The sequence below is a fragment of the Poecile atricapillus genome, chromosome Z, assembly GCF_030490865.1.
Source record: "Poecile atricapillus isolate bPoeAtr1 chromosome Z, bPoeAtr1.hap1, whole genome shotgun sequence".
Lineage (NCBI taxonomy): Eukaryota > Metazoa > Chordata > Aves > Passeriformes > Paridae > Poecile > Poecile atricapillus.
In genome coordinates, this window is record NC_081289.1 from 110,901,566 (window position 1) to 110,927,233 (window position 25,668).

Genomic DNA, 25,668 nt, shown 5'->3' on the forward strand with positions numbered 1-25,668 from the left:
CCATCTCAAATGAATCCCACAGTTTAGGTGATTTTAGTTTGTAACAAATCCTTCTCAGCTAAAGAAATCTTAAAATCAGTATTTCTTTCCCTTCTAAAATAGGAGAGAAATAATATTGAACACTCTCCTGCTGAAGAATGACACTGTTGAAGATAATCATGAGCACATTAGGACACCTTCCCCGTTATTTTGTCTACATATATGATGACAGTGCAGGTACTGATCAGCAATCATCACGGCATGCACATTTTGACAACTGTTCTAAGTACATATTATTTGGAGTCAAAACTATTTACCTTTTTGTTACCATTAACAGATCTGTACTGTTGACCATAGCATGTGCAATATATCTGAGTTTTGCAAATCTTCCATTTTCAATTTTCTAAAAGAGATAAAATTTTTATAGCTTTGAATATGCTAGTAAGGTACTAATTTTGTCTTTAAAAGGTACTTTTGCTCCAAAAATACAAATTGTAACAAAGCACATACTCTTAAAGAAAAGGCTACTTTTCATAAAGTCAGAATATAACTAACATCTGTAATAGGTAATATTTGTAACTACTTGGTTGCTGTTAATACACCTATGTAAATAAAAATCAATCCTAACCAAAACTGACAAGGAACAATATAATTTTAAAAAAAAATTCAGGACTCAGTTCTCTACATACTTTTGGTACACATTGAACTTCTGCCAACACATTTCTGAGACAACAAACAAAATAAAGATTCCTTTCCTACTTTATCTCATTGCCTCCAAAATACTGACTGATTAACTCTGAGAATAAATTTATACCTAACTGTATATAAGAAACCTTATGTCGACAGTGGGACTTAAGATAATGCACTTGAGTAATATTTGGGATTCCTGTATGTTATTTTGTTTCCCCATGAACTTAACCATTTCCTACAATTAATGTGTAGCAGAATACTTTTAATTTGCAATATATTTTAAATATTAATGACAGCAGATTAGTAACTTTTTGAAAACAGGTACCTCTCACTTGGCAACCATTGGATTTCTAACTTTCTGAGCAGTGCGTGATTAAACTAGTGGTCAAATTAATATTGCTGCATCTTGGTTGGGAATAGTAATACGATTGCTTGTATGCTTCCCAGCTGTTACAACTTGGAAGCAATACCAGATTAGAACAAACTAGTATGATTCAATAAAGTTTTAACTACAAACATATAGCTTCAGATATGTATGCCAGAAGTTTAAAAATATCCAGATCAGTTCTTAAAGCAGTTAAGAAAACAAAGCCAATTAATGTGTGTTCCCCAATGCAGTAAAATTATGAAGACATTTTATTATTGTAAAAAACTTCAAATTTGACTGCATGGATAATTCCACTTGCCCAAAGAGATGTTTTAAAAATTATATTTTCCCCAAAGATACTGATTCTTTTGTGACTAAAATGCATGAATAATTGAGTAGCAGGTTACCCTAAAGAGAGCTTTCCAAGAAGCTCTTAGAAAGTTCAAATTACTTCTCTTTCCCCAGCTCTGTTAGGCTACAAACCACAGCTATTAGTCATGTGCCTACTTAAGTCAATGCTTGCATTCATTTCTGCAAGAGCTAGTGTCAGGAGCAGGAAGAATTGTGCAAGAAGAATGATATAAGAAATGAGGAACTAAGGGCATGGATTTTTTTTTTTTTTTTTTTTAATTTTTGGAAGCTTCTTATTCAAGCTTTATTGAGGCGTTGCTCTGCCTCTGAAATGTGTCTCTCCCTGCCTCTTGTATTAGAAGCTTGGACCTGAATAAATAACTAAAAAAACCTCTCTAAAAGGTAGTCCCTACACCATTCCAGTACCTAACACGCTGAATGGTTAGAAGACAAAGGAGTATGGACAGAATATGAATAGCATGGATAGGATACCTGATCTACACGTCAAGCTACTGGTCTAGGTCTGTGCTATGATGGACTTTCATTAGTGGCCTGGAAAGAAAGACAGGGAAATGGAAGAGAAGGCTGACAGGAACTTAAAGAAAAAACGTGTGGAAAGAGCAAGGATGGTTCAGAATAGGTATAAAATACACTTAACTGGAAGACACTGTGACAATGACACAAATTTCTATTACTGACCAAACATAAATATCACACAGAATGACCAGTATCTCTGTTCTATTCACAGTAAGTATAGGATAAAAGTATTTAGCAATTTAGCCTTATTAGGACAGAGAGGATTTTCTAGTGAAAGACATTACTTTCTTTCAGTTTTCTTCGCATAGCACTGAAGTAAGGCTCTCAATATAAATATTAATCCCCCATAGGTGGGATTTAGGAAAGGGGTGTGACCTCTTTCTGTCTTCTCATTAGCTTGCTAGCTAATTTGCAACAAGTCATGTCTCCCTGCTGTAACTTACTCAGCTTGCAGATAACAAATTCGGAATTGTGAAAATTATTATGGAAATACAGTACTTAACTACTGCACAAGTGACAACCTTAAACAAAAGCTATTTAAACATATACCAAATTCCACAGAGTGTTTCATTCTACCAAGATTCCCAAACACATGATTTGTGGAGCACAAAAACATTGTTGGCATGTGGAAAACACTGAGATAACTAGTTCTCATTGTTAGCTGTGAGTCAAAAGTCATAAACTCAATTTATCTGTGTTTTGTAGACAACAGGAGTTAATTGGGAAATAAAATACACAGAAATACTGCACAAGCTATTTACAAATGGAACACATGCCAATGCTAAGCAGTAACTACTTTTAAATTTTCTGCCTTTGGATTTTTCTACATTTTATTTACAATCTTGATCACTTTTAGTGATCAAGATCAATTATTTATTTTCATGATGAAATACATCATAGAGCTGACAATTCTTATAACAAGCTGTCTACTACACTCTGCTACTGAAGTGCCTTATACAACTCAAATATAAAATGATATATAATTGATCACTCAATACAGATGCACAAATAGTTCTTAAAACTTTGATGATATGTAGCTATTGTTTAGAGAAAGACAGCAACTTGGACCACTGTTTGGTAATGCAAAACTATGAAAGTTAACATTGATCAATCATTCTTTGTTCAATGTTAGTTTCAACATTGTAAAAAACCACATACAAATTTTTAAAAACACGTCTGTATTTCAAATTAAAATAATTTTAATAACCTGATTAAGTACATGCAAATCTATTTTAAAAAGACACTCCAGAAGCTGTAAAGTAGGAAATAACACAAGAAGAGATAGCCTCCTTTGCAAATTCTTACCTGTAGTACAATTACTTAGATGTCACTGCAATAACCTAACAGTAAATATGATCAGTTTTGCACGTATATGCAAACATGCTCAATGTCTTAAAGGTGGCATCTCTGCACTTGGAGAGATTCCTGATCACACCATACCGTCTTAATGTAATGAGAAGCAAGCAGAGAGGCCTATGACAAAGCTAGAAATTATACAGATGAAAATTAAATACTGGAGGCAAAAATTAAAATATGATTCTTCTAGTTTCTTAGAACTAGGTAATAGTTCTAAAAAATACTAGTAGTATGTGTGATACTTAAGTCAGAATGTTTGATATTCTTCTTGAACTCATCTCAGATGAAACAGTATGTAAAAAAATACTGAAAAGGCTGTTACTACTTAAAAAGTGGTTATAAATCTGCTGTTCTCTCTTGATGTTCAAATTACCTTTTATCTGGACTACCAGTGTATTTCCGCATGAACTGTTCACTGTCCAAACGTGTGAATTCTGAAATCTACTGTTGTTGCTAGAAACTCCAATTCTGAATGCATTTTTCAGCTCAAATTACATGGTAAATTTTTCAAAAGCTGCAGAATTGCTAATTTCAGCAGGCTAACCTGGTATAATTACCTATTCAGTCTTCCCCACAGAAATATTACATAGTGCTACGTAGTTCCCAGCTGACTTGTTAGATGTAGTTTGAATGAGTGTGAAAAAGGGGGCGAAAGTGTTAAAGAAAAAACAGCATGTAAAACATTAATTTTGCCATGCAAAATTCTCTCATCATTTATGAATAATAACCACTGATAATCTTTTATTACCTACTTCCTGATTTCAGTTATCCCAATGTTCAATGCCATTATACAAAACCTAAAGCAATGTGCAATGTCCATGATGTTTTACAGTCTGTATTCAAGACTCCATTTAGCCATGCTGCACAGTAACTCTGGTATCAACATGGTTTTATTAAAAGCAGTGGGAATTTGTGGTCATGATTAACATTTTAATCTAAGGCCACAGTATGCGAGACAATAAAAATTAGGACATCAGCTTTCAGAATGCGAAACTCCTATTCTACAGCAGAAAAACAGATTGCTTCTGCTGACTGGCAGAATTATTTTAATAAATTTTTGATCTGAATACACAGGAGAATTTGTTTCAGCAGCTGAAATGAAGAAACCATACTGACCTACACTTCCATCATGACAACCACATCTAGACGTTCTGTTTCCTGCCAACACAACCAAAATACTTGGATTCATACCATTTGAAGCATTATTACAGAATCAGCAGGGAAATTAAAGAATATTGTCTTTAAGCTTCAGTCACAGTCAAGTTAAAATGAAACTGAGTAATGCAAGCTTCCATGTTCCTCTGGAACAACTGGTGTTAGCTAGTTTCAGACAGGTTCCTATAAACATCTTCCATTTGGGTGGGCAAACGCTATGTAATAGTACCCAAATGTTACATATTTCTGTGGTAAGGCTCCTGCTTCTTCCTTTAACCTACACAGATAAGATTTTCCAAAGCACAACAGATCATGACATCTGTGACAAAGTAAAGGGACCAAAAGACTAGATGGCATGCATGAGTACCTGGTAAGTGTCTGGACAACGTCAAATAAAAATGAAGTTATTTTGAACTTCACAAAGAATATAATTTTATGAAGTGAAACCTATCCTACAGTTTTAGGGTACTTCAGGATATGGATGTTTATGTTTTAATTTGAATCCAAGCTCAAGAACAGTGAGGGAAAGACAGAAAGAATTAGCATGACATACTTTTCTGACTCCTCAGATGTTCTTCCCGGCAGACCAAAGTGTGAATACTAAGGAACAAGGGCCTGCTAAAATCACTTCAATATCCTACCTGATATGAAGCTCATAACCAAAAAGAATCACTAAACCAAAAGCTGAACACCTCCAATACAACAGGATATGGTATTGAAGCACAGCTTTGAAGGACTGTTTCTCTGAGGCAATATAATTATGCCGCAACCTTTAACAACACAGTATAAGTGTCCTCACAAACTCACAGATTATAAAAGCAAATTAAAAATAATAATAAAAAAAAAGTGTATGTTTTGAGGTTAGGTAGACATTGACACAGCAAACCACTGACTGCACAGCACAACTGGTAATGACTTGGCTTCAAAAGCACAAAACCAGTCTTTCAGCTTTATTCCCTAGCAAGGCCAAGATCTCACATGTCTATTGCTTCTGGAAATTACTAATAACAATTTATGTATAAACAGTCTTTTAAATAATCTCTGAGATGGTCTAGTATCCCCTGGCACTGACCTGTGTCTACAGAGCATCTTGAGAAAACCAGACCACCAGAGAACCCTGAACAAAACGGATGTACTGGATAACATCAAAGGTACAGAGCACAGGCAGTTATTCACCTCAGCAAGGAGGAAGTTGTACAAGTCACTAGAAGAATAAAACTGAACTCTTGGGAAAAGCTGCATTGTCAATTTTTCAAAAATTTTAGCAAAAATTTAGCGTACCTGAGAGATAAGGAGAGCACTTAGACCACCAATTTTCAGGGAGAGTACTGGACTTCAAATTCAATTCAGCATTTAAAAAGGGATGGGATGGGGGGATTATGAAGCCAGAAGTTAAATTGTTAAAATATTTAAAATTTTGAAAAAAATTTTGAAAATATGGTCTCTTTTTTTTGCTATGTTACTTTAAATCCCTAAAGAAAATAATCTCTAAATGTTTTGGAGTTTTTGTTTTAGTTTGGGGTTTTTTTTCCCATCCTGAAAGAACATCCGTTTCTGCTATTAGTTTTCACAGCTTTTTGTCCCATGACCTAAAGGAAAATTAAGTACTAATATCCCAATAGTGAAATTTTTTGTTTTCCCAAATCCCCATATCCACAGGTCCAATTTATTCCTTTTTCCATATATATTCAGAGAAGCCTAGACTCAGGAGAGAAACAAGTAAAATACTTGTACAAAATTCCTATCTTTTCCATTAACACAAAAACTCCAAAAATAGAAAAACAGAATTATACTCCACCAAAGAAACAAAATATTCTACAGCATATAATCATATCTGCCAGCTCCAACTAGCAAAATTCGTTAGTTTTGTTAGGCTTTTTTTTTTTTTCTTAGTTTGCATTCTATAACTTTTTAATCTAGCAAGTAAAGAATGAACTCTTTCACAAATTACACTGCGTTGTAACTTGAATTAGTAATATCTGACCAAGTAATATTACCATTCATGCTTAATTTTACCTCCATGTTCTGCATAAATTTGTAGGATTTCAAGTAAAAAAAAATTAAAAACCAGGTCAATTTTTTATAAAGATTTAGGAAGAATTAGAATCTTCTAAAGAAGAAATATGTTTTTCTCATAAAATTTCCATAAAAATGCATTTTTTCTAGTAAGACTAGAAAAAAGATTTTATAAGACAAAAAAAGAAATTGCAGTAAAACAGCACAAAGGAAAAAGATAATGTTAAGTAACATTATTCTGAATTTTCAAAACCCAGTGAAGTTAACTAAATGTCACAGTCACCTTTCCATTATGTTATATGGAACAATTCCCCCAACTTTTTGGTATCATGTATCTTTTTCTAAAACTGAAGAGCAAGATGATTTCCTATGCTCTTCAAAGAAATATGGGAGATCAGTTTGTATCTGAAACATTCAAAATCCTTCCCCCAGTGTTTCAGCCACTAACACGCTGCAATACAGCCTTTCATCTGATTCTGAAAGGCATCTCTTTGAGGTGATGGCATTACAAAACTAATAGCAACACATGACCTGTAGCAATCGCAAGCATCAGCAATTTCAGCTAAAACCATCCCCCCAAATTTAGTTTGTCCCCCTTTGTCTCCGTGACACTAAAGAAAAAGCCCAAGAGATGCAGCAGTTTTTGAATGCACATGGCCAGAGTAAGCAGTCTTAACAATTTTAATGGTTTTTCCCCCAGAATTTTGATAAATGGAAGCCAACCGACAATGAAAGACGTAACATTACTTCATTAAACATGCTAACATTTCAGAAGTTCTTATTGTTTTAGAGCAATGCTGACTGTTCAAATGGTGGCAGAAGAATTAATTCTCATTATAATACTTACTGGTACCAAATTATCTATTACAAGAAAAACTTTGGAGTGCAACACAAAAATCTGAATTTAGTAACAAACCATAAAAAAAGAACGAGAAAATTTTGCAAGCATTTCAGTGAATATGGAAGAAATATTTCTTTTAAGAAACCAGTAACTTGTAAAGGTATTTGACAGAATTTATAGTATCAAATTGTAGTCCATCAGTGTTGACACTTTCCCCTCACCCCCCACGTCTAGGTAAATAAGAAACTAAATACATCTGCATATTACATATGTTTTATTACACAGTAGTTTGAATAATTACTAGTATTTTTTTACATCTGCCTGTGGTTTTTACATGGAGTTTAGTTCTGGGGCGGATTTTTTATTTTTTTTGTTACTATAAAAGTAAAAATGTTGACTTACAGAATTAATAATTTATAGTCAAAATAAAAACCAAAATAAACTGTTATTTCACATGCTTAAGGATACCAAAAGATACACAAATAAGTATTAAAAAAATTATGGTAAAGCAAGTGACAAATGAAAAGTTAAAGGTTTATGATAACAATTCTTGAAAAACATATGTATTTTATCTATTCAATACCTTTATAAGCCATTTAGAGTTCTTACACTATCTAGTTTCAGGAAACATGAGAAACAATGTTGGAACAGAACAGATGAATCCATTTTAGATATACTTTAGACATGTTTATTGTTAAGAAGAAAAGCAGACAAAATACTTTTGAAATAGTAATTGAAAAAACAGTCAAACAGCATTTTAACACCAATAAGGACTGTACAAATCAATGAAGTTTTACTAAGCACATTAAAAGCAATAGTAAATTACCCTGTTAAACACTTCTATAAATGCAAAAAACTTTAAACACAGCTGATAAAAATACATCTGGAAATAAACTCTAAGTCATGGTATTAGTTATTTCTTCATATTCAATACTATTTTAACTAATGTCTGGTTTTATCTGTAAGACTATATTTATTATATTATTTGCTTGTTTGCCTAGCACTCATTATCATACAGTTTATTATCCCCACATTTTTTTTTCACAGTTTAAAAAGTAAGAATTTAGTATCATAAAACCCCGATTTCTCAGCAGGAATTATAGCAGCAACATTTAAAACTTAAAGGTCAAAAGAATGTGACAAAGGCCATGTATATCTGTTACAATCCACATTATCCTAACTGTCATCATCATCACTACTACTGTGAGCCACAGTCCACTCTTTGTAGGCCTGCCTTTTCTGAAAGCATGGTAAGGGAAGAAGAAAGCAGAAGCATTAGTTTAAAAGTACTAGTTTGCCTGGCAAGTTTGTTAATTAAAATAAAATCACAGAAAACAAAGAAATTCTGAAGCGACATCCTAAGTTTAGGGCACAGTATGAGCATACAAAATATAATGTATCTTATTTCCTTTGATCATCATCTACAATCTCTAAATCACCAAAAGAAGTTTTATTCCAATCTAATCCTGTAATCTGTTGAAAAGCTACAATACAGTGACCACAATGGGACAGACACCTGATCTATATGCAAAGAAGCATTGCAAAAGGGGAGAGGAATCTTTTTATCCATAAGAAAATATTATTCTATTCAAACTCTTTCAAATAGTGGACATGCAATACACTGAGTCTCATGCAAAAACAAATTAACAGCCCTAGAACCACAAATATTAAGAACCAAACACATTAGTATATTTAACTGTTAAATTAAGACACCAAATCTCCTAAAGCAGAATTTAATGTCTGAGGGAAAAAAAAATATGCAAATTTCTATTTTCTGATTTGACTGTCTACTCTGTTTGGAGCTTTGAAAGTATTTCTTCAAGAGTATTATGCTTTAGAATCATTAATAGCAAAAACTAATATGAAGCTAACAATTCTTCAGTTTAAGCTACTTTAAAATGGTGGCTCCCATCACAAAACATCAAAGGCATTACACAAGGCCACACTTTAGTGGTTCTTAAGTTGGATAATGGAAGGTACTGTATGCAGCCATACAATACAGAAAAATTAGAATAACATGTTACATGGCAGATTTTTGTAAAGGTTTCTCAGAAAAAAACCACAAAATACAAAAATGTACAAATTTAAGAAGCAAAAGCAATGTAAAGTCAGCTCATTAGAGCTGACTCTTTGCTGGCATTTGTTTCAGCAACACACTTAAAAACAGACAAGGGGATGTTTTAAAATTTATTTTCTTAACAAAAAGAGGATAAAGATTAGCAATAAATTTATGCTGTCTGTCAGTAGTAGCTTCTAACTACCAGAGAGTAGAGGGTAGTTAAGGCAATAATGCTTTATAACTCCAGTTATAAACTGGAGAGCCAGGTTAAAGCCATCTCATTACAAGAAAGGCACAGTACACTATTTATTATCAAAGCACTTTCACAGTCTGCTGAACTACATCACCAGTGAATGGAACAATGAATATAGCTAAGGGGCCCCCAACAGATCAATCCTGTTCTACAAGAAAATGAATGACAAACGAATGAAATGCAGGAGAAACAGAAACAAGAATGGAACTCAACATGGAACAAACAGCTGTGACAATAATCAAAATGAGTCATAAAATGCTCTCCCCAAAGGCAACTTTATTCTTATCTACTTCTCCAGAAAGGTTATTCTGGTATGACATTTTCATGGCTCACTGTGAAACCTCCCATGTGTATTTTTCAAATTCTGTTCAAATTTATGCAAACACTAATTACTACTTTATTTGTTATGGTTGAGCATTTCTAGAAAGAAATTTTATTTCTAACAAAAGGAAAAAAACCAGAAACTCAGAAAGCTGTGTGCGTCACAACTGAAATTATTTCCTTTCTGAGGGGAATTTTTTGAGTCAAATTTGTTTAAATGGCAGATGAATCATTAAAAATTAAATGCTGTTCAGCATATACTTCCTGCAAACAGTATTCCACTTCAGAACTGTTTATGCTCTTTCAATGGCTTCAGTATGACATAAATACAACTATTTCTGTTTTATGCTGTTTTACATAAAATTGAGACTTAAAAGTCACTTTTTAAGCTATGTATTATAAAATTACTGAAAAAATGTGTATATATCAACACTTTTCACAAAAAAATAACATTTAAAGGCATAAAACTTTTCATTTGCACATATAAACCTTTCTCTTTTTTCAGAATTCTCTGTGCATAAACTTTGATAGATATACTGATTTACTTTATGTTGTCTTCCTCAAAAGTTGTATCACAGCAGCCAAATCCCCAGTGTGGTTACATGCCTAAGAAACTGAGTGACACGGTAAGAAGTGAATGGGAATTTAAGAAGTGGGAAATTCTAAAGTATTTATTTCTATGTAAGATGAGTTTAAATGTATGTCAAAAATTTATCTTTGATTTTCTTCACCTGTAACATTTGACTTCCAGTTCCATCTCTTAACCTGTAAGGTCTAATAACTCCATCTTCACCAAAGAAGCGAGGTGGGCGCAGGCTTATCACATCTTCTGATGAATCCGCAACCCTGACAAAGCAGAAGATTTAAGATACATGTCAATATCTCTACTCAACTATGCTATTAGGTAAGGAACTAAATTATTTTGTATGCAAATTAAATTGAAGTACTCATGCAAAAACTATAATTGTCTATATATGCACTTTTGCATAGTAACAGACATTACATCAGAAATCTATTTCCGAGAATCACTATTATCAAATTAGATGGCACAGAGCAGCACATGCATGCTAATGCTTAATTAGTGTCTAACAGCTGCACTTCAGTACTTCAAAAGTAAAGACATCTGTGCCATATAGAAACTTCACTCTGATATTTTTCTTGCATTTCTCTGCTAAAGAACTTAAACAGGAAAACAAAAGAGACTGGCATTCTTATGGTAACAGAAGTGATCCAAATCACTAAGAACAGGGCCACTGAACTTTATCTAAAGTCACTAAGCACCTCTTCAAAACACTGTCTCCTCCTCCACTGCCTGTAACAGTGTTTTAGTGTATAAAACACACTAAAAGTGTGAGATTTTCTTCAACAATTGTTGGGGAAGATGAAACAGGGAAACCTTACGAATACGATTGTTTAGCAAAAGATTATGAAAACATGAAACCTAGGATCGAAAGAGAATTGAAAACTAGCTTTGAGCTATAGGATACTGAGTGCTAGTTACTATATAACCGAAGAACAATAGCCTAGCCAGCTGAAGGATAGTCCCTGTTGATTAAACAATACCCTTCTGCTGATAGTGAATCCAAAGGTCAAGCAGCAAGAGAAGAATTTGAAGAGTAGCTTTTAGAGTTTAAAATGTAACACTGTATGGTAATATAGTATTTCTTATAGGCTATATGTAAATTCTATAGAATGTGTGTCATATACTGGTTGGTCACTAAGAATTAGAATATTCACCATAGAAAAAGATACAATGTATTAACAAGAACTTCATTCTCTTTCTTACTTCTCTTAACTTCCTCTGCCCTGTCTCAACTTCTGCTCCTCTCTTACTCCCTTCTACTCTCTTCTCTTAACCTCTTATTCCCTCCTCTTACCTCTTCCTACTCTCTTACTTGTTTCTCTCTTACTCTCTTAACTCCTCCGCTCTGCTCTTACCCGCTCCTCTCAATCTCTTAACTTGCTCTCTTGCCCTCTCTTAACTTCCTCTCTTACTCCCCGCTCTTACCCCTATCTCTCTACCCCTATAATTACCTTCTTCCCTCATGCTCTCCAACTCATCCCTCCACTCTCTCTCTCCCTCTCTGAGTATGTTTACACTGTGGCTGGCAGTGTAAACAGATCTCTTCCACCCTCTACCTAAATAACAAACTGCTTATCCCTGAACAGCCTGACCCTGGAGAAGTCTCTCACCGTGAGCATGTTTTTTACACCAATAAACAATGAATTTATTAAAGTGAGACTAACATAGTATTTAAACGCACTCTTAACATAGTTCTGAGACTGGCATAATCTAGTGGTCTTGGAACTAATCTCATAAAGTAGTAGTAATATATAAAGTAACTTCCATCACATCTGAGAAGTCCTTTTTTTCCTGCTTATTTGGGGTAAAAGTTAAAAATCTTCAGCTGAAGAAATTCTGATTGCTGAGATATTTAAACTAGTTTTTTCAGTAATGCCAGAAATATCTGAGATTTGTGTCTGTGTTTTTAAAATTATATCAAGTGTGTATTTTCTTAGAGAGCCACCTATTTGTTATGTAAATAACACAGAAGTGATACAAAGACACAAGGTACTACTAGTATTACTATTGTCTCTTTCAAGCCATATGATATTCTGTACATTTATTTTACTTACTTTTTAATACCCTGAAATGTGCTGCTTGCCATATCTATGATTCCACCAGTGGGCCTAGCTACTGCTCCCACTAAGCCTTTTCCAACACCTTTGAAAAAACCAGCTGCTCCTTCTTCCTGAGCTCCTATAAGCATTAAAAGCAGTAAATCATTATACACCACAGTGTTTCTCTTAAAATATTAATAAATTTTATAACCATTTAATTACAAATTTTATTTGATATACAACTACATAGTCTCCACATGAAGTTCATGTAAACAACATTTAAACTATGTCAGTAGGAATATAAAATCTTGACAAAGAGTTTTATAACTCTGATTTAAAACATGTCATCAATTATAAAATATTTACCATAATGCAAACAGTTAATGCATCAAGACCAAACTTACCTCTTATTGGTTTTGTAACTATTCCTGTTATGCCACTTACAAAACCCTACCAAGATAAACAAAACAGACATTACAAATATGCTTCCATATAGTATTTTTCATTTTTAACATTTTTCTTTCTACTTCCTTGGTGAATAGCCTCAAAGTACATGTGTTGGGAGTATTCTAGAATTCACTGTAAGCTAAGAGAATCAGAGGCACTTGCTTCACAGTTTCTATCTTCTTTTCTATCCTCCTGCATTTTTCTGTAAAACTATCACTCAACTGTAGCTCTATACCTGCAAAAAACCAAAATTAAAATTAAGAAACAAAAAACTAACTAAAAAAAATGAAAACCAACAACCTTCTGGTGAATACAGCAAGCGCCTGGAACTCTTGCCTGCATAAAATTAATTAATTTTTCTTTTCCTCCTTACAGAAACTAGTCCTTTTCCACCACGAGTGATACCCTCTCTCAGACCAGTGGGTTGTTTATTCATGGCTTCTCTCCTTTTTTGCTGGTAATCCTCATCCATAGTTATTGCAGCGACTCCTTTTGCCATAGCACCTGTGATTCTTGAGGCAGCTCCCGCTAATCCACCTACAGGAATATAAACCAATTTAAAATTCCAATGCAATTTACAAATACTTACCTCTATTGTTAGGAAAACTACCATCACAGCGCTGAAACTTACCAACAGCTCCCCCTACCAGCGCTTTAAATCCTAGCGCCATTCCTTCTATAAATTCCTCAGGACCCTGGATGGCTCCCTGTGAGAAAAAAATAATACATTCATGATGACCTTTGAATATATGCATTATATATTTTTTAATCTTACATTTTTGTTGGGATTTATATGTAACAAAGAGGAAAACAGGTTGACATTGAGTGATAAAGTGTGAAAGCACCCGCAAAAGCTCCTGTGACAGGAAGACAGACAATTTTAGAATACTAATTAATTCCCTGAAGTCTGCTTATTTTAAGAAGCAGAGAAAGATTTATTTTAAGGTATGAACTGTAAGAAACAGCCTTTTGGAAGTTAAGTTGAATAGACTTCTCTGTCCTTTTTAATGTCACTTGTGTTTTCCAGGCATTTCACTTGAAATTTTCAATTCTAAATCTAAATTTTAAACCAAAAAAGGTATCAATGTAGATTTCCAATACAATCCATATCTATCTACTCTTAAAAGGGCAGAAGAGAATTTTACCTGGTATGGTTCATAGAAGAAAGCTTCTACCCCTTCAGACAAGCCTCTTATGAATCCAAATGGATTACCCAACACATCAAGGCCAAGAATAAGAATATACATCTGTTTAATAGCCTAAAACAAAAATAGTTATTAGTGAAAATATTTCCTACATTACACGTAAAGGCAAACAGTGTAGGATCTTAGATTAAAACAGGGAAAAAAACTTGAGTTCAATATAAAAACCCCAGAATTGTGCAGAAAAGTAAAAACAGTTGTACTAAAAAGATAAGAAAATCAGTGAGTAAACCATATTATGTCAGCCAAGAAACAACAGTACTTAAAACCATTTCAGTAGTCCCTAATTATTCATTATGGATGGATAGAAGAGGACTAATTATCTTATGCAAAATTATTTTTGTTGGATTCTCTCCACTGGATGACAGGACTTTCAACAATACACAAAAGCCAAGAAAGAACTATATGACTCATATAGTACTAATGTCCAAGAAAATGCATTAGTATTTTAATGCCAATCATGTTCTATCAGAGTTCCATCGTGTTTGCTTCCCCTATCTATTCCAGCAAGCTGTTTTGTTATCAAGCCATTTGGCAAGGCAATAAAATTCTTTCAATGAGTAATTGGTTTGTATGCATTTATTTAACCTTTGAACATTGATACAAGAATTAAAGTAATTTTACTAGTTTAACAGAATCAAAGTGCATAGTAGCACTTTCAAAATAGAAATTTATTTGGATATTGATATTTTCTTATTCTCACCTGTTTTGAATAATGCCTTACAACTGATGACTGGAGCTGCTGTGTAGTACAGAAGTGATACCTGAGCTCAAAGAATGCTAACCTAAAAAAAAGAGAAGAGAGAAAAAATAAATCCATACCAGGCAGAACGAAGTAAAGCTTAACATATGTAATAATGGTATAAACTTTGTGAGTGCTTTTTACATTCGTATTTTTAACCTACTTAAAGACAATATCTTGTACATCTGTAAGGGTGGCCCCTATACTCTTCAGCAGGAGATTCAAGGACTGAAATGGTATCAATTCATTCTTTCTCTCTTCTTTGTTACTATCTTCTCCACCCGTACTGAGTGAAAAGCTCAAGTGTAACTGAGGGATAAAAATGAGATCGGGAAATAACATGGTTAGTTGTTAGATACATGATATTTCTGTCTTTATAATTTTTTCAATGATTTAAAAATTGAGTTAAGACATTTTCAGTCTGACTGAAACCAGTCTGACTTTGTAACAGAATATATAAATACACAATGTAGGCCAAAAAAACGCCCACTGACGTTTAACGCCAAAGTGAAGAATCTGAACTACCTTTAAGAAAACAAGAACTTGAAACTGCTTACTTATGTTTTCATAAAAGGTTTCTGGATTCTTTTAGCTATAATTTAGATTATTAACTTATTTTTATAACATTTAGATCTCTAATTTATACCCAAAATCAAAGCAGACAGAAATGACAACGAAGTATATTATCCAAGCAAGAATGTAACAAAAGCTTGGTAACAAATAATTATTAATACCAGTTTTGCAGGTGCCAAATACACATATAAATCCTACGTGAAATAACCAAGGCATTTGTTTCAAAGAAATCAGAACAGAACAATATTCAGGAAAATTGCTCAAATGGCTTTCATAGCACAAAACAGTACAAATCTATCCTGCAGTTTTCAAAATCAGATTAAAGGAAGTTATGTCTATTTCTGATTCTCTGAAGACAATATCACAGGACATTCATTATGCTATAGAAAAGCGTAACTACAGCTCATTTCAGTGATACACAGCTCACCTTGCAGAATCATTATCATTCAATCCAAAATCATTAAAGACAACTGATCTTTCACTAAAACCTCAAGCCCATTTATTCCCTCCTATTTCCTCCGCGCAATTTTTCTTGTCAAATATAATTTCTAACATCTCATAAGATACTGCCAAAAGGTGAAACTCAAATCATTCTTTGATGTACTTCCCATGGATAGGTGAGAGACTCTCTTAAGAACTGTTATAGAGACCTCGAAGTCCTATTACAGTTGTAATAATGTCAGCTACACACTAATCTCCTACCCTCGTTATGTATGTTTTTTTAGAAATTATGTCATTCTCCAATCCATAATACACTGTGTGCACACAAACCAGAGCATTTTGCAAGGAACTCTTAAATAATAAAATGAAAAAAAAAAAATTAGTCATAAAGAAAGCCATAGGAATGCAATAGTAAGTTAGTGGTAACAATGAAAATACTTTATTGGCACCTTTTTTTTCAATCAGCTGTTTCAATCTTTATTTCCAGAACCTAATATCCTGCACTCTAAAAATTTTCAGAGAGCAAACTCAGTCTGTAATATGAAAAAGGAATACCTTAATTGGAGAGATATGAAAGTATTCATACAAGCTGATTTGTGATGTATCCATTGACGACACACTCATTAGTTCTTCTTGAAGAGATTCAACATCCTTTTTGAAAAGTTGTAGCTGTAAATGCATTTGAAAAAGATATTACTTCAAAATTTAGAGTACATAAAACTACTAGTCATTTTTCACTGACACAATGAATTGACTAATTATATCCTCCTATGTACAAGCTCCTCTCATTGTCCCTGTACCATAAGGTTTAAAGACTTCTTTGCATAGCATACAAGAAGAGCATAAAGGAAGGAGTCACTGTCTCAGCCAACAGTAATTAAAAACCTCATAGCTTCATATTATTCCCAGATACACAAAAATTAATCATTGATGTGGACTTAGAAAATAATTTTTAATTTTTTTTAAATACAAGTTGAATAGTTAAAAATTTTAAATCTTCTTATCTTCAAACAACTAAATGTTTCTACCTCTTGGTCACTTGGCACATCACTCTGTGTAAAGAATTCACCAATTGCATACAGGAAGCCAAGATCTAATCTGAGATCCATCTCTTGAATCAGAACCTTAAAATACCTACACATGAAACAAAAAGTAATTATTAAGGTGTTCTACAAAAATGTTTAACACATTAAGCTTAGTATAGGGTATTTAGACTACTTACACAACTTCAGGTACTGGTTTTGGTGGGGTTTTTTTGCTGTGGGTTTTTGTTTTGCGTGGTTGTTTTGTGTGTGTGTTTGTATTTTGTTGTTGGTTTTCTTCTTTCATTTGTTTTGTGTTTTTTTTTAAGGGATTCATCATTGCTGATGAAAAGAAGGCTTCCCACTTAAAATAAACACATTTCCAAGTAACCAGAAGAATTTTATACTCATAGCAGCATTCAACACAGTATATAACACCACTATATATAGATTTTTTTTCTAAATAAAGATGACTAAAAATACAAATTAAAAAGACATCTAAAAATCCTTGCTTTACTCTTCAATTATGTGGATAATAAAGGACACAGCTTTCATCTCTGTTAAAATTCTCTGAGTTTCCAAGACTGAGTTTGTGTTAAAATTACCTTTCATTATGTTTGCCTCTATAATAATATTAATTTTAAAGCTTGATTGAACATATCCAATAGTAATTGAGATGGAACATGTCAAAATACTTACTTAATGTGAGATATCTGTGAGTGTCCGGCAGTTCTCATGACAATACTGACATCAGTAAACGGTTTTGGTGCTATGAAGTTGTCAAATAAAAAGAGATCAGCACAGATTGTTATATGATATATATAACACTTTGTAAGTTTTTTTATGAAAATGTCATATACATTCAGGGTTTTCTTAATCCTGCACAACAGGATTACATAATGGATATGACTGGCAAACAGATAAGACAGGGAAAAGAGCAGGAACAGAAAGTAATAGGAAGACAAGGATGAAATGGAACATCAAAATGATATTTAACTGAAAATGCGCCATTTTCATTTAAAAGCAAATTAATATTGATATATTAGATTTATATAATTTCCTTAATCATGGAATAAAATTTTCCAGTGGCTGATACAAAAATGTAAACTAAACAAAAAAGAATTCTGCAGATTCATGCACTGTAGCTTAAAACCAGTCATATTTAGAATGAACAACTGACATCCTACTAGCTTCTGAACAAACTTGCAAGCAGTATTCTTTGTCTCAACATGAATTCTTTTGATATTACTTAGATTTTTCCAAGTGACTTTGGCATGAAAAAATTAATAAAAGACTCCAGTTCATCACACAGTATAATGATACTGAGCTCTATGCTCCAAGCAATGGAGAAAGCATACATAAACCATACAAAACCATACAAAATATAATTTGCCATCTGGAGAGCTTATAAATGGTGCCTCACTTAACAACTTAGAGCTCAGGCACATTTCTTTTCTTACTAGTTAAGATTACTTCAGATAGGTTACTAGGTCATGCTTTCCATGACACTAGAGCAGTAGGGAAACAGTGGGAGACTAAGGATGGCAAGTGAGTCCCCTCACTGCCCCAAAATTCCAAACGCAAGTAGCACAGAAAAAGTGCAACAGATTCACTACCATCAAAATTAACAAGACTTATCTTATGAACAGCCAAGTCTTCTCATACATTAGTCAGCATTAAATTTTAGTGGTGGCCTGAACTGAAAACCTCCTTTTAAGCTTATATAACTTACATGTTATATGTTCTCCAAAATCAACTTAGTAATGTGCCAAAAAGATGCTCTTAAAAGGTATGATAACGACAAATAAAAGACATTTTCTTCTTTTCTATAAATTGTTAAGTGTTGAAATAGTTTTCTGTATATCTTCTTTGTACAGGTACCTATATGGTACTTCTACCATTATTATGTGTACTATCTGTAGTCAGAAAAGTCATGCAGACTTCACCTGATGAAAGTGACGGTTTACTTCGGTACAAGCAAGTTATGTTACTGTTTTAAAAGGAAGGATTATGTTAAACTAGAACAAACCTGAATCCAAGGTGATGGACTTTGGAGGTTTAATAGGGTAGAACACAAAGGGAAATATGGCTCCAGGAATCTGGTTTTGTATCTAGTAAGGGTAAGGACAGGACAAGGTGCAGCACATTAGCTTTTCAATAGTGAAATATTTTTAAATCAGGACAAACTCAAGAGATATGATCGTTACCTGTGGCCTTCCACCAATACAAAAGCAGAAAAAAGCCACTACTGTATTTAAAATATATCTATTTTCAAAAATCTAATAATCCAATTCTAATAATTTAGAAATGTTTCTTCAAATTGGTACTAATAAATGGTCCACAAAAGTTTTGCAAAGGATTTGTTTTGAAAATCTTGAGCATAACAAGACAAGAAATTTCACCTCTCTTTTTGCTTGATAAACAGAAATGCTCCAAGAAAAAGCAAGTAAGATGAATGCTAAGTACTTATTTCAGAACAGTCACAGTTGTCTTCCTTTTTTTCCAAGAAGCACTTAAGTAGTATTTTCAAAGACTGAGAAGCACTGATGTAAAAGCCAATGATTACAATTAAATTGAGAACATGAGAAATCCAACTCCAATTCTAGAAATGAACCCAAGTTTCCATAAATGTTCTTTCAGAATAAATAACAACTACTTTTTGATATGACTCACTTGTATCCTGTAAATTTGAATTCTGAAAGACTTCTGATGTGCAGAGGAACTGTATTCCATTTTTAAAGCTGGCAGATAATTTCTTCTGATAGGAATCTCATTTGGCTGTTGAATCTTCATGTTCACTCCATTAGGAGTTAAACATACCTATTATTAAAGAAAATTTGGTATGTCGAGTTCTATGTCGAGTATGTTCTAAAATATACTGCTCTATATAATATACTTTAAAATTTCGAATGTTCACCAATATTGTAAACCTCAGCAGTAAAAGTTCTGCAGCTTTTAAGTTAGATGTCATTTTGCTTTATTTAAAGCAAACAAATTTTGCCCATAAATTTCAATAGAAATGAAACTACAAAATAGTGCATTATTTGGGGGTTACTGTCATTTAATACATAGCTATCTAGAGGAAAAGCTGAACAGTGTAATGGACTATAACTGAAATAAAAATTGGATCATTTAGCTATTCAATGTTTATTTTCCTACAGCACATTTCTAAGGAGTGTCTAGAATTTATCCATTGACAAGGACTGAGCATTTGGAGCATAATGTGCCTCTACATTCCATCTGCAATTTGTTTTTCGGTTTTATGGGACTGAATGACAGCTAAATCATTCCACAATAAGCAGTTCTAAAAGTATGGGATTTCAGGCTAAAACAAACAAAACAACCAACCCCAAACTGATAACACACTTACTGATACAATATATGAAACAAATGCAAAGCTTCCTTACTGGAGTTTAACACATATTTAGTACTACCACCTACAAAAATGTTACACCTCCATTTCAAAATCAAGCACTAACAAAAAGTCTGTACCAAGATATCAAAAGTTTATGGATTTTTTCCTGCATTTTTTTAATAAAGAGGTAAAAAAATGTTTTCAAATGGAGGTAAATCAATAATCTAAAATTTCACCAGAAGTTTTATCAAAGAGAGCAAAATTGATATATTATCTTTTTCTTGTGCATACACATAAGCAATAGAATTAGAGAACTATCAGTATTACCAAAACATTAGATTCCAACTCAATGATCTTATTTTCTGAAGGACTTAGCTCATTGTAATCTCTGAATTCTTGTTCTAATTTATCAATTTGCTTAACACTCATTGGTCTCCATCTTGACTTCTTCTTGGGTTTTGTCTCCCACACCACATCAGAACTTTGAAAACAAAACAAAGAACCAAAACAGAAGGATTAGCTTTTTAAAAACAAGTTTTCAAAACCACACCTACTTTAGTGTGACTTTTAACAGGTTGTAACTAGGGAATGAACGTAACTAGGGAACAATATTAAGCACTACTGTAGCAAATAACCGACCTGAATCATGCACTGCCTTCTTGCCACTAAGCAGAAGCCAGTCTCTCCAATATGATGGGGGGAAAAAAAATTAACAAGTCTGTGTATAAATCCCCACTTTGATGAAAATGGTTATGTAGTGATACTCAAGGAAGCTCAATTTCAGCAGTACTGACACCCATTGTTCTACAATCTCAATGATGTTTTCTGCTTATAGTCTTGCATTTATTTTGGCATTTTAAATTTACTAGAAATTAAAAAGTTCAAGTCAAGACAAAATACCTCCTGCACTGCATCTTATTTTTGACAGCTTGTTTATTTAATCTTTCCATCCTCCACTGATTTCATGGTGGGAATTTTGGGTTCGTTTCTGTTTGGTTTTTTTGAAATGCATCCTTTCTTCTGTCTCTCAGTTTTATTAATGCAAATAATTCATCAACCTTAAAGGGCATTTGACTTTTTCCCACTGCTTCTGTGAGAAACTCTGTGCCTGATTTCACCTTATAGTCAAACATAAAGCACAAAATAGGACACAAACCAACACTATCAGGCAGGCAGAAGGTACTTCTTTCCATAAATTATAGCCCATAAATTATGTATATAAACTTACATGTATATAAACTTTTATAAAAAGCATATAAATTATAGCCTACAAATATGTAGCTTCCCAGACACAGCCACCAAACCTCTTTTAGCTATATCTGTGTCTGTGTTGAGATACATCAATGGCAGGAAAAAAAAGGTTAGCTGAAGCTCAAAACAAAAAAAAAAACAACTACAAAAATGAGTACTATCTTGATTACTGAGAGTTTCTGCCTTTTTTTTTTCTTTCTGCCTTTTCTGGTTTTGTTTTTGGATTGTGGGGTTTTTTTCCTGCTCCTAAAAAAAAGAAGCCAATTTCAACAGTATGGCCATCCATTTTCAAGAAGTTTAACACCTCATCAGGGTTTGACAAGAAAACAAAACTTACTATAAGCACTTCCAGACTAATGAGTATGGATGACTGCTTTCAAAGAAAAACCAATTTAGTGAAATCTCAATACTACTGTGAATCTCGGCAATTACCTGCCACATTTAATGGAGTGTTCCATTGTCTAAATATCAGAGCACAGTTTGGAATTTTCTTAGTAAATGATGGATGTGATTAAGTGAAGCCTATGTGTATGAAAAGTTCATGTTTGTTTGTTTTTTAGTACAGTGCAAAGAACTATCAAGATAAAAACAACTCTCACTCTGTCAACCTCGTAACTGTGAATAAAAAGAAGTGTGTGGATTATGGCAATTATATTCAAGAGTCCCCTGATGATTCCAAAGAGCTCCTGTCCAAATATATGGTGGCACACATTTCTGAAGCATTACACAATTTCTTTTCTACTTCCCTTTAAAATGTTATAGTAGGAAACCCAAGCAGTAAATTAATTAACCCAAGCATAATTGATCAACCAAAACTAAAGGGACCTACAAGCTTTTGCATCAAAATTTTCAATGCAGAATTCAGCTGTTTCTGTAGTGAAGATAACAAAACCCACTGACACAAACTATTCACAGACTTTACTCCTTAAAACTCTATTATCACTTCTCAAACAACATGGACAGGAAGTATTTTCTGTTCAAGGAAGTCTGCCACACAGAATTACAAATATATGTTCCAAAACCACATGCATCTAAATACAGTTAGTATATGCATTAGTACAAAACACAGTGAAAACATATCTCTTGATAGCAGGAAAATATAGTGACTGGGTTTGAATATTATTAACCCAGATCTCTTTTTGCTCTTTCAGCACAAGCCAAAATGAAATTCACAGGGTGAAAGTACCTGAAGCTAAACATTTTAGATTGTTGCTCACAAAGTAAGTTACCTTGTAATTCCAATGTAGGACACCTCTTGTTTTGTATAATTATTAACCAATGAAATTCCAACATCTTGCAAAGACAGAACAATTTCTTGTTCTGCTAGTTCTGCTTTTACGCTTTCATATGTCAATTTAAATACATTCTCGTCTTCAGTGATGAGGACAATACGCTGCAAACCTTCATAAAACGACATTAAATAGACTGCTTTTCTAGAATCCACACTGAGTATTTCCATTTTGTCCTATAAACAAGAGAGGAAAAGTTTTTACAACTCTATTAATCATTCTATTTCACAAAAAAATGCTGTAGTCTTAGCAACACAGCAATGGAAGACATGTTTTAAGGTACAGGGGAAAAAAGTAATGACAAAGTCTTATGACAGCCTCTCACCACACATACAGACACTATTCAGCTGAAGACTGCTTACTGGCACAAGCTCAGGCAAACAAAGCATTGTTACCATTCTGTGATTGGAACTCATATATGAGACTGTCGATCATACTCATTAAATACGAAATTTAATGCATACGCTGATGAATGGAATATAAATACAAAAGTAGACTTCGTTAAAATGAGGTTTTGGTAAAAAAACATACCTCTTTTGGGGAAATTTCCTCAGTTCTATTTCCACATCTCCATTTCAATTTCCTAGATCCTGTTGGGTCTGCCCAAGTATACAACACTGCCTTATTTGGCTGAAGGCAGTCTTCCAATTCACTGAGGGAGCTAGAATAAAGTAATTTTAAATTTAAAAATATCAATGAATATTTTGTTTTGGTGACCTTTGCATTCTAACATTTCAACAAGAACACTAATTTTATTTTCAAGTAATGAAAACAAAAAAACCACAACATTATTCATGAAAAAACATGCACAAAAACATTCTCAGAACATTCTCAGGAATAAGAATGAAGATTTAAAATACATACTTTTACATGTATTTTATATATATACTTAAATAAATACAAAAAAGTGTACTTTAAAATAGACACATATACTTTAAAAAATAAGTATATACAGTAGTACTCATTTTCTTTACCCCCTTGTGATGAACGTTTCCAGACAAATGTGTTTTAAACTCCATTCCCCCTCACATACAGTTAAAAACTTGCAGAATTGTCTTCTACAGCTCTCTGAAAGGAGGCTACCCCAGGAGAGATGCTGATCCCTGCTTGCTGGGATCCAGTGATTTGAACCATTCCCTTGCATCCACACTGTGCCAGGGGAGGTTCAGACTGGACATTAGGAAGATTTTATTTCAAAACACTGGAACAGGCTTTCTTGAGAGACAGGAGATGCCCCAGCCCTTGACTTGCACAATACTCTCAATAACATTCTTAAACTTTTGACAGGACCTGGTGGTCAGGCATTTGGACTAAATGATCGGCCCTTCCACTCAAAATACTGTACTCTGTTCTAATTAAATTAGCACGATGAATGCCCACAATTCAACTGAAAAGATAAAAGTTACTAATCTTTACAGAGAAAAACCAAATCAAACAATCATTCTTCAAGCAAACAGGATTTGACTAGCAACTCTTGCACCCTCCAAGTAAAAAATCTTTAAACTACATTGCTCTGACTGACTGAAGGGAAAAAAGAGTAGAAAAAAGAGTAGAATGTTACAGGTATACACTTCTCAGCATTGCACAGTATCTGTATACAGTGGCAAAGCATTACAAAGTGATTACAGGTAGAGAACAGAGTAATTGTGTGCAAGTGAAGAAGTAAATATCCACTCTGTGCAGAAAACTAATATTTGTTAAAATTATCTTAGTTTCGTCCTGGCTTGACAAAATTTACATAACTACCTCTCACCCCCTCACATCTCACGTAACTTTAACCCGTGCTTTCAGCTGTATCTCCTTCATTACTTATTCTGCACAGTCAGCACTTCACAGTTTGAGAAAACTACCTTCACTGCCCCTTCATCAGGAATGTAGATGTCACAAGGCTACAAAATTCATATAAAAAGACACCACAAAACAGCTCACTTGTAGAACTACCTAGCACTATATAATATTGCTAACAACTCATTGTCTTCAATTTACCAAGCAAGAGATTTTTGGGTGCTCTGAAAAAATTTGAGAGCCACTTCTTTAAAGCAGGCTTCTTTAGAAAATGCATGCTTACAATATACAAAATACAAAATTACAGTTCACATGTCTTCATGCAAACATCCAAACTAAACCTCTTCATACATACCTTTGTCCATACTCAATAATTTCCTCTTTGGTATGGTTAATCAACAGAAATGGAGCTGCACCATCATGGTAATTAGAAAAGGTAATCACTGTAGAATGTTCAGTCAGATTAACATCCACTGCAATTCCTCCAAGCTATCAGTTGTAAAAATTATAAAGTAAGTAACAGCAGAATGGTTTTTCAGCAAAGCAAATGTAATTTAAGTATTTTGAAAGCTTTTCCTCTCACCATAAGATGAAACTATCATGTAGTAAAAATAGCTGTTTTTCTATATCTTCAAAATATTTCCTTGATCTAAATACTAGATAGCAGGTATTACACTTGGTAATTAAAACTATGCAGGAGTTCCATGCTGTGAAAAGTCAGACTGGTAGTAGAATAACTCTCCTTATTACAAGCATACACATTCATGCCCTCAAAAACATTATACTTCAAAAACTATTCACCTACTTAAAAACTACTGCTAGATAAGACTATCTGCAACATAAATGCAAGTAAATTTAGTGCAAAGTTACTTTTCAGAGCAACTCAGTGTTAGTTTAAAACTAATATTAGTACTTCTCAAAAAGAATACTTGCAAAACAAGCTGTATTTTAGCTCCTGTAGAACTGCTCCCCAGAGAAGTGCTTAAAACAGAATACCTACTTACACCTGTTTGT

The 25,668-nt window shown here is 33.4% G+C and overlaps 1 protein-coding gene across 2 annotated transcripts in view; it reads right to left on the reverse strand.

Moving 5' to 3' along the window:
• The window catches only part of VPS13A (vacuolar protein sorting 13 homolog A), a 111,379-nt gene that overhangs the window by 6,514 nt on the left and 79,197 nt on the right, over nt 1-25,668 (reverse strand). Inside the window, exons 52-69 of one of the 2 annotated variants that reach the window (XM_058864230.1) lie at nt 25,010-25,143; nt 23,401-23,530; nt 22,810-23,045; nt 20,657-20,810; nt 19,648-19,794; nt 19,004-19,085; nt 17,674-17,743; nt 16,981-17,086; nt 16,508-16,621; nt 15,102-15,247; nt 14,900-14,981; nt 14,140-14,253; nt 13,626-13,701; nt 13,368-13,531; nt 12,952-12,997; nt 12,563-12,686; nt 10,657-10,771; nt 297-382 (exon numbers count right to left, since the gene is read on the reverse strand). In XM_058864230.1, coding sequence (XP_058720213.1) covers nt 297-382; nt 10,657-10,771; nt 12,563-12,686; nt 12,952-12,997; nt 13,368-13,531; nt 13,626-13,701; nt 14,140-14,253; nt 14,900-14,981; nt 15,102-15,247; nt 16,508-16,621; nt 16,981-17,086; nt 17,674-17,743; nt 19,004-19,085; nt 19,648-19,794; nt 20,657-20,810; nt 22,810-23,045; nt 23,401-23,530; nt 25,010-25,143 — 2,126 coding nt within the window. Of the gene's footprint in view, nt 1-296; nt 383-10,656; nt 10,772-12,562; nt 12,687-12,951; nt 12,998-13,367; nt 13,532-13,625; nt 13,702-14,139; nt 14,254-14,899; nt 14,982-15,101; nt 15,248-16,507; nt 16,622-16,980; nt 17,087-17,673; nt 17,744-19,003; nt 19,086-19,647; nt 19,795-20,656; nt 20,811-22,809; nt 23,046-23,400; nt 23,531-25,009; nt 25,144-25,668 lie in introns of those variants that run through there. The other variant, XR_009280685.1, reaches the window with a different exon arrangement.